The following is a 10,112-nucleotide window of genomic DNA, read 5'->3' as shown; positions in this document are numbered from 1 at the left end:
GAGGGACCTCAGAACAGGGCATGGCAGAACTAGGAGGGACCTTAGAACGTGAGACATCAGAGCTTGGCCTCAGAACAGGGGATGGAAGAGCTAGGAGGGGCCTCAGAACAGGGGATGTCAGGGCTGGAAAGTACCATAGAACACAGAACAAGCATGTAGTCTAGCATGACATCTTCTTGATAAAGCTATGCCTCTCCACAGTGACCGCCTCTTTCCTCACTGGGTAGAGTGGATAGAACACAGAACTCAGCGCCCAAATACTTGGGTCTGAGCCCTAGATCTGACCCTGGGCCAGTCACTTAACCTTTTTAAACCTTGGTTTCTTAATCTATACTTGTAAGACCTGCCTCGAAGGGTGAAGAATGTGCTTCATGATCTATAAAAGGCCACATAATCCGGAGCCATTTCTACCTGATGTTGCATTACTTGGAGGTCCCTTTAGGCCCTGCCCTGGCTTCCCCTCCCCCTCCCTCACCAACTCTCGGCTGAAGCATCACTTCCTCCCGAGGCTCTGGCTCTTCTTGAGCAATCTTTCATTTCCTTGTTGGTCAGAGTGAGGCTCAGTATGGAGGCTTCTTCATCACTTCCTCCACCTTCCAAGAAACAGACTCATTAGCGAGATATGGCAGGAACTTATCAGCTGCCCTCTAGCCCATCAGAGGGAATAGGGATGGGGCCTGGACCCTAGATTTCTCTCATGTAGGGCACTCCCAGATGAGCATGCTCCTTCCACTGGTGCAGGCAGCACCTCCTCTATGACTTCTAGTTCTAGAGAGGTGTCCAGAGTGGGGCTTGAACCCCAGCCTTCCTGACTGAGCCCAGCTCTCCATCCATTATGCCCTGCTGTCCTGCAGTAAATGATAGGTCCATGGATCTAGGAGTGGTTGGCAACTTATGGGTCAGACCAAACTGGCCTTCTCCCAGTTCCTCATGCATGACACTCCCTCCTTCCTCTTGTGCCTGGAATGTCCTCCCTCCTCCCATGCCCCATCTCATCCTTCCCTTTCTTCAAGATGGCAGCCACAGCCCCACCTTCTGCATCAGTGTAGAAAAGGACCCTTTCGGGCTGAATATTGACTTAGAAAACCACAAATTGACATTATCTGTGTCCTATGGAATTTTTATTTGTTTTGTTAAACATTTCCCAATAACATTTTAATCTGGTTGGCCCACACTGGGGAGTTTTGGGCCTGTGGGTCTCAATTTTGACACCTCTGTTCTACCTGAAGCCTTTCTCAGTTCCCTCCCTCCCAAACTACCTAGAGTCTAACTACGTCATCGTACGGATTTGTATTGATTCTGTATGTACTTATATCACTACTTGTCAGCTCTCTTGTTAGAATGTAAACTTTCTGAGGGCAGGGATCACTTCATGTTTTGTGTTTGTATCTGTAGCACCTAGAACTGTGCCTGATATACAGCAGATACCTCATAAATGCTTCCTGATCAATCTGGTCCAACCCTCTCACTTTCCACATAAGGAAACAGACACGGAGGTGATTTGTCTAAGGTCATGCCAGTAGGAAGCTGAACTCAGGTCTTGGGACTTCAAGGTCAGCCCTAGGCAAACGTGGCACCATGGCCTTCCTGGATGTCTAGAAAGGTGGAGCTCCTCATCGACGCCATGTTCTGCCTGAATATTGAGCTCCCAATTCAGCCTCCGGATGCTTTATTGTGAAGAGCTGACTCAGGAGTGAAGGGGGGAGTTGTCTGGTTTCCTTATCTTGCCCTTCTGTGTCCAGGATGGGTTTGGAGTCAGGGGTGGGGAACCTGCCTCCTTGAGGCCACATGTGGCCCTCTAGGTCCTCAAGTGCGGTCCTTTGACTGAATCTGCTTAGCTGCATCCGAGGACCTAGAGGGCCACATGTGGCCCCGAGGTCACAGGTTCCCCACCCCTGGTTTAGATAGTAGTACCTTTCAGGGTCATACACATGATCATTATGACCAAAGTTCCACTTTCTAAGTTGTTTTCCATTATATATAGTTCAGCCCCTTCAGTTCGCAAATGAAAGCCAGACACAGCTGCATTCCTGAGGAGATAAGGGACTTACTCAAGGTCCCACGATGAGTTAGTGGCAGAAATGGCCCCAGAACTGAGGTCTGACAACATCTGTCACATTTAATGCATATTTTTATTTACAGGAGAAAAGAAGAAATATTTACAGCCTGATTCTCAAAAGAACCCGAAATTCAAAGAGCTACAAAAGGTACAATTTATTTCCTTTAATTTGCTTTTCCCCCACCAGGGCTGGGTTTATCACATGGGCTGTAGTAATCAGGGAAGGTTTCTATAGAGGAGGTAAATCTTGACTTGGGCCTAGAAGGACGGATTGCTTCTTATTCCATTCTCAAATATCTCTCACCAGCCTACCATGGTACCTCAAATTCTCGTCATGTAATGTCTCTGATAGGCAGTCATCTGTGCTTTTCTTGAACACTTCTAGTGATGGAGAACTCACTACCTCATATGAATCTGAGATTCTGGTTTTTTATTATTTTATTTTAAGCATTTAAAACTCTAAGTTGATAAGATGATGGTAGGATAATCCTCAAGGTCTCAGATGCAGAAAAAATGAAAGCTTTTGAAGCAAAGTCCACAGTTCTCTTGCCTCTTTTTCTGTGTGATGCATAAAAAGTCTCACACTGAAACACCAGTCTAAACAGAGTTCATCCCTCCCTTTCTTGGCTTCCATGATCTTATGACGCTGAAGATTTAGAATCAGGAGACTTGGCCCCGCCACTTCTTAGCTGTATGACTTCCTGTCTGTGGGTCTCAGTTTCCTCACCTGTAGAGTGGGTCTATGTACATTGCTGATTTCTAAAGGGCTGCCTAAGAAGAAAGTGTCAGTCCTAAAAGTCCGTGGAAGTCCTAATCTTCTGGAGAGTTGTGAGCTGTGGGGATTCTTGAGTCTTATTTCTCTGACCTGTATTTTCCCTACGGGATAAGTGGGAAGGAGATAATTGTGTATTTTAGGCTTATGAGCTATCTCTACCTCTCCTTCAGAAGGAGAGTAAACAGTTTCAATGTTGACCAAACACTTAATTAAGTGGAATTCACAGGAGATGGGCTGAAGCCTCCTGGAAAACCCCCTAAATTGGGAAGCAACATAGGCATTGTAGAGCAATGGAATGAAGGATGCATAGGCCAAGGATCTGGGTTCAAGTCACACCCCTGCCACTAACTAGGCTGGTGACCCTGACCAGGTCACTTAAGTTCACCTTAAGGGGCTCAGCTTCCTCACCTGTCAAGTGAAGGGGCCGAACAAATTGACCTTTGAGGTCCCTCCTGGTCCCACACTGTTATGACACACGACCGAGTTTCTTAATCTTTTTCTACTGATCTTCCATTCACGATTGTTCCTTCAGTGAGGTCTCCAAATCCTGGTACATCCCAGACCTATAGAACTGGGAGGTCTGGGAGGGGCCGAAGAATAGGGAAGATTAAAGCTGAAGAGGCCTTAGAACAAGGGATGGCAAAGCTGGAGGGGCCTTAGAACAGGGGATGTCAGAGCTGGCAGGGGCCTTAGATATCTTCTAATAGAATGCTCTCAACATTACACCGGAAGAAAGTGAGGTCTAGAGAGAGGAAAGGACTTTTCCTGAGGTCACATACTGGCAATATTTGACTGAGACAGCACCTGATCTCCAGTCTTTGGGCTGAATAGTTAAGGTTCTTGCTAAGAGATTGCGCTGTTCTTCTCTGGCCTCCCCACATAACAACAACAATAATCAATCTGATGGTGCTTTTAGGTTTGCTGAATACTTTCTCTCCATCATCTCCTCTGATTCTTGCAATGGTATCACGCAGTAGATGCTACAGATGTTATTTCTATTTTGCAGATGAAGAAATTGAGACTCAGGCAGTCAAGTGACTTGCCCAGAGGCAGGCAGTTACTGCTGGTCAGAAGCTAGAGTCCAGTATAAGTCTCTCACGTTCAATTCCAATGATTTCTATAGTATTTAGAGGCTTGCAAAGCATTCTACAAATGTTAAATCATTTGATCCTTACAATAGTCCTGGGAGGTGGGTGCTATTATTATTTCCATTTTACAGATGATAAAACTGAAGCTATGAGAGGTTAAGTGACCTCCCCAGTATCACTCACCTGGTAAATATCTGAGGCAGGATTTAAACTCAAGTCTTCCTGATTCCAAAGTCTTTTACTCTATCCACTGGTCCACCAAACACTCCTATTGAAACATGGCTTTTCCAATCTGATTTGGGGCTCAATGGAATTAGCTCAGTGTCACCCATAAACAGGAATATCTGGAGACCCCAACGTTAACAAGGAATCCCTCCATGACTTGGTCTATGTCCTGACCCTTCTCCATGGCTGTGGAGAATGTCTTTGGTGAATGTTGATCTCCCTGTTTCACATTTTGATAAATAAATAAGGAACTAATAAATCAGGAACTCACAGAGCATGGTTCTGTTTGTTGCTGCAGAATCTTAGAAAGGAGATCCATAATCACTCAAAAGACTCTGTGCTAATTCTTCATCCACATGGGAAAAACCAAGTGGATGAAGAAGTTTTCTTGTCTAGACAATGAGATGGACATCTCATAGAACTGGTCCATCAGTAGTATCTTTTTTTTTTTTTTTTGGGTAATTGGGGTTAAGTGACTTGCCCAGGGTCACACAGCTAGTAAATGTGTCAAGTGTTTGGTCTGAGGCCGGATTTGAACTCAGGTCCTCCTGACTTCAGGGCTGGTGCTCTATCCACTGCACCACCTAGCTGCCCCCATCAGTAGTATCTTTATCTCAAATGATGCCCATTGACAATAGACTGGTCCCAGAATTGAGGAGGGCGAGTTGGATTACCTTTGGGAAATGGTCAACTTCTTTCAATGACCTCCTGCTTGTGCTGGAAATAGAGGCCAATCTCTTTGATACCAATGTCTTCTGGCATTGTCAAAGGCCTATCAAGACATGACAGTCTTTGAAGAATTGAGATGGAATATAACCCATGAGGCAACAGAGAGGCATATGGCAGATGTGAGCAGGAGGTGGCATGTTACCAGAAATTATAGAGTGGTGATTTTCCTGAGGCACAAGTCCTACTCCGTCACTTCCCTAGTCAGTAACCTCCAGTGGCTCCTTATCACCTCCAAGATCAAGTCCAAAATCTTGTTTGGCATTCAAAGCTCTCCATAACCCAGCCCCCTCCTCCCTTTCCAGTCTTCTGACACCTTACCCCCAAACACATACTCTTCCATCCAGTGACACCAACCTCCTGGCTGTTCCAAGTACAAGACCCTCTCTCTCTGAGCTCGGGGCATTTCCTCTGACTGTCCCCCACGCCTGGAATGCTGTCCCTCCTCATCTCTGCTTTTTGACTTTCCCGGCTTCCTTCGAGTCTCATCTAAAATCCCACCTTCTCGGGAAGCCTTTCCTTATTGTGGTTGTTCAGTTATTTCTAACTCTCTGTGACCCCATTTGGGGTTTCCTTGGCAAAGATACTGGAATAATTTGCCATTTCCTTCTCCGGCTCATTTTACAGATGAGGAAACTGAGGCAAACAGCGTTAAGTGACTTGCCCAGGGTGACACAACTAGGATGTATCTGAGGCCAGATTTGAACTTGGGTCTTCCTGACTCTAGGCCCAGCACTCTATCCATTGTACCCCCTACCTGCCCTCTAGCTTTTCCAAACCCCTCTCAATTCTAGTGCCTTTTCCCTGTTAATTATTTCTTATTTAGTTTGGCACAGCACTTCTTAGCATGATGCGCCCACATCAGAGAAGGTGCCGTCCTCTATGAGCAAAACAGAATTGAAACAGCCCAAAGGAAATGCAGGATGTGCAGATTTAGAGAAACCGCCCCAAATGTTCACACAGCCTATTTGTGGTCCTGTGGTAGAGCATTCCGAGCTCCTATTGGTCTGGCCCACCACAGTCGGATACGCTGTAACTTGACTCTGGTGTAGTGATGTCACCTTGGTCCTCTTTGACAACAGCCAGCCAACCTGTAGGTAGTCTGTTTGGACATATTAGTTTGCATGCTGTCTACCCCATTAAACTTCAAGCTTCTTGAGGGCAGGAACTGTCTTTTGCCTCTTTTTGTGTCCCCAGTGCTTAACACAATGCCTGACACATAGTAGGCATTTAATAAATGTTTATTGGTGGCGAATTTATGGCAGGACATGGGCAAGAGTCATGGAGGATGGGTGGGCACAGGTGGGTGGTGATGTGCTTCTTTGGAGGAAACATCAAATCAGTGAGATGGCCGATCCATTGGTATAGTGGAGTATTCTCTCTCACTGGTTTTTTCTCCACCAGGGAATGTTTGAATAGCTGCTCAGGAAATTTGGTGGGGGAGTAGGGTAGGGGAAAGGGTGGACAAGAGAATCACTTGGGACCAGCATTGTAGCTGCACAACCGGTAAATCTTATATGCTTTGTGGTTACTTAATTATGTGCTGTTTTTCCCAAGAGAATATAAGCTACTCGAGGGCAGGGATGGTTTCATTCTTATCCTTGTATCCCCCATGCCTGGCACTTAGTAGGTATTTAATAAATGTTTGCTGAATTGAATGAAGCTGAATCGATTTCCTCCATGGGGAAAAAGACTAACTTTGTTCTTTTTTTGGCTAGATAGGCAGGGATTCTATTTCACAGAATCATAGCTTCTCAGAGCTGGAAGGGCTCACAAAGGCAATTCTCTTCCATCTCCTGGGTGAAGCATAACTCCCCTCTTTAGCATCTTTGACCTGTCACCTACCCAGTCACCTCTAGAGATGGGGAGCTCACTCCCTATCCAAGGCAACCTGTTTCAGTCTCAGGCAGTTCTAACTGTGATGAGATCCCACCCTACCCCCTCTTATTTTGAGCTGAAGGCTGCCTCCCTGTAGCTTTTCCCCATCTGTAGCATTGCCTCCCCTTGCAAAGACGAAGATGATTAGAAGGGAGAGAAGCATTCTGGGCAGCTGGGAATGAGTCATGGCAGAACTAATGAATTCTTCCCCGCGGTCAGATTTGCTGAAGTAGCGAGATGCAGGCGTGAGTCCCAAATTCAGATCATCTTATTCCTTGGAACTGTTTTTCTTTTCCTTTTCTTTACGCTGGAGTCCAAGAAGCTTCCCCCCCCTCCCAGCCTCTAGAGGGACAAGGCAGTTTGACCAAATCTGGATGCATGGAATGCTGCCCCCCCCATCTCTACCTATTAGTTTCCATCTCTTCTCTCCAAGCCCAGCTCCCCTTCTATGTCCTCTAGGAAGTCCCCATCCCCCAGCTGAAAGTGACCTTTTCTTACTTATATTTCTCTCAGAATGACCCATGGTCCAGAACCAGTCCTGAGCTTGTATCGATCCGTTCACTCTTGGAGTTATTCTCCCCCAAATCACTTTCCTTTTCTCATTTCATCCTATCCACTGATACTTCTGGGAAACCTCAGAATGCAACTTATGTTTAGGTCTCTACATATGTAGGCAAAGGAGTCTCCAGATCCTGTACGAATACTCAAGGTAGCCTTCTCTAATGCAGAGTTGGGAGGGAGAGAAGGACACAACTCAGAATTCGAAATGTAACAGAAAGTGAATAAAGAAAATCAATGTAAGATAATTCGTAAAAATCCGACAAGAAATCACAAGAAAAAAATAAATTCTTCCAAGTTGTCATGGGAAAAAAATACTCCAGGTAACCCAAATATATTAGGTACCAGACAGCTTTTATTTTGTCACCACGGAAAATGCAGAAAACACATTAAGGACTCACAATAGCCTATAAACAAGATATGCCATTCTCTTTCCAGTGGTTAGCACAGTGCCTGACACATAGTAGGTGCTTCATAAATGCTCACGGATTGACCTTTCCCTAGAACACCATGTAGTCCTTTAGATTCACAGCTTTGCTGGGGTTTTAGCTCCTCTTAGAAGGAAAATGAATTTGGGGTCACTGCACAAGCAACTCCCTTTCCCATCAGGCCTGCCATTTTGGAATCTCTTCTGGTAACAGTGCAAGATAAAGTCCAGGCTTCGTGTTCCTCCACCTGTTGCTGGGGGCACTGCTTCACATTCCTCAGTGGTAGAGCAGTGTTATTCAAAGAACGCTTCATCTGGAGTCAAATGAACTGAGGTTAAATCCTAGCCCTGACGCTTACTGGTTGTGTGACCCTGGGGGGTTTGCTGGACCTAAAAAGATGATAACGATATTCACCTTCCCAACCTCTCAGGGCTGCCAGTTAATTAGCCAGTAAGTAAGTATTTATTAAGTGCTTACTATGTGCCAGGCACCATTCTAAGTACTGGGAATGCAAAGAAACAGAAAATCAATGGTTTCCTCCCACAAGGAGCTCATATTCTAGTGAGGAAAGGACAGGTAACAGAGGAGATGGAAAGCTGTGTCTGAGGGAAGGCACCAGCAATAGAGCAGGGAAGTGCTGTGGAGATGAAAGTTCTAGTGTTACTATTAATTTTAGTCCTCATTTTTATCACCTTGTGTCACATTTACTTGTGTAAATGACTTCCTTTCACGTGACATTATTCATGAACGCTCAGCTCCTGCCTTTTCCCAAAATTCCTATTCTACTCCCTGCCTGCAGATTTTGCGTGAGGCTTTACCGAAGTCCTAACGGTCCAGCTGTAGGGAAGATGACCAGGCCCAGGAGTCCCTAAGCTGTACCCAGCATCTGCCCCATCGCTGTGGCTCTCCACCAACCGGGAGAGGACATTAGAGAGATGCTTGGGGCAGGCTATGGGGAAGGGGAAAGGCTCCACTCATACTCAGATGACCCCTTGGGTCTGGGTCAGCCTCCCAGCTGGGGGAGGGGGGATAATCTCTCAGGGCCCCTCCAGCACTAAAACTCAGTGATTCTGTCTTGTTTGTGTGGCAGGCCTTGATGGAGTGGATCAATAGCAGCCTTTTTCGGGAACACATAGTGGTCCAAAACCTGGAGGAGGACTTGTTTGATGGGCTTGTCCTGCATCATCTCCTGCGTAAGATGCCAACAAGAGAAAGCCTCAGTCCATGGCTTGGTAGAGAGAGAAGGAACACCAGAGATGACTGGCTGCAGCCTCCCCTCTGCAGACGAGGAAACAGAGGCTCAGAAAGGGGGTGGTCAATAGGGAGTCAGCCTGGTGCAGTGGGACAAATGAAAAACTTGAACTCAAGCCTGGGATTCAAACCATGGATCTGTCCCTCCCAGTCATGTGACCTTGGACAAGTCCCATGCCTCCTATGGGCTCAAAGGAATCCTAGAACTGGAACTAGAAAGGATCTCTGAGGCCACCTGATCCACCTTCGTCTCTCCCCCTCCCCACACTTTAAAAATGAGGAAAATGAGGCTCCAGGAAATGACTTGCCCAAGGTCACACAAGCAGTAAGCATTAGAAGTAAAATTTTAACCCAGGTTCTCCGACTCTAGAGCCAGTGTTCTTTCCACTATCTAGCACTGCCTCATACCTCAGTTTCTTCTTCTATAAAATGAGGGAACTTGATCTCTAAGTCCCCTCTAAGATCTGAATCTCTGATCCTGTGACTCGCCCACGGTCACACAATAAGTTAGTGGCAGAGTTGGGTTTGGAACCCAGGTATCTGGAGTTCTGGGCCTGGGTTCTGGCTCTTGCACCATGCAATGGCCTTTTTCTGATGGCAAAGAAATGACCTGTGTGCTTACTGTGTGTGCCTATGACTGTAAGAGGTTTTCCCAAGAAGGAATCATTGTTGAGTTGGGGGGGGGCTGTACGGAAGGGAATGGGCACCAGGCTGGGCTGGGGCGGCGCTATCTGTGCTGGTTTCTAGACAGTAATGGGACAGGGGAAGGAAGAGCGGAGTTACAAGAAGCCAGGGTTGGAAGGATGGGCTGAAGCCACCAAGGCCAAACTTTGAGGAAAGGTCTCTGTAACTTACTCAACAAGTTTTTATCCAACTTCTCCTGGAACACCTCCAGGAAGACGGAACTCACTACCTTGCTAGAGTCATACCCGTTTTGAACAAATAAAGCGTCAGAGCTTTTTACATGTTCTAGGAAAGGTACTCAGCTCAGATTGTTCTGTGTTCTTTGGCCTACCCTAGTTCTGACCTTCCCTGTTCTAAGCTCCCTCCCAGCTCTGACCTTCCCTATTCTAAGGCCCCTCCCAGCTCTGACATTCCAGGTTCTCAGCTCCCTCCCAGCTCTG

General features: G+C 46.4%; 1 protein-coding gene across 2 annotated transcripts in view; it reads left to right on the top strand.

Annotated features, from left to right (window-relative positions):
* The window catches only part of PARVG (parvin gamma), a 36,105-nt gene that overhangs the window by 5,976 nt on the left and 20,017 nt on the right, over positions 1-10,112 (top strand). For both annotated transcript variants that reach the window (XR_003568440.1, XM_027854282.1), the window contains exons 3-4: positions 2,143-2,207; positions 8,828-8,930. Coding sequence is in view for 1 of the 2 variants with exons in the window: in XM_027854282.1 (XP_027710083.1) it covers positions 2,143-2,207; positions 8,828-8,930 (168 nt within the window). In the remaining variant the exon portion in view is untranslated. The remainder of the gene's footprint in view (positions 1-2,142; positions 2,208-8,827; positions 8,931-10,112) is intronic.

This window comes from Vombatus ursinus, unplaced genomic scaffold (assembly GCF_900497805.2).
Source record: "Vombatus ursinus unplaced genomic scaffold, bare-nosed wombat genome assembly UNPS02010394.1, whole genome shotgun sequence".
In the NCBI taxonomy this organism is placed as follows: Eukaryota; Metazoa; Chordata; class Mammalia; order Diprotodontia; family Vombatidae; genus Vombatus; species Vombatus ursinus.
Note: the sequence above shows the minus strand (reverse complement) of the source record. Positions and strands in the feature narration are given on the sequence as shown.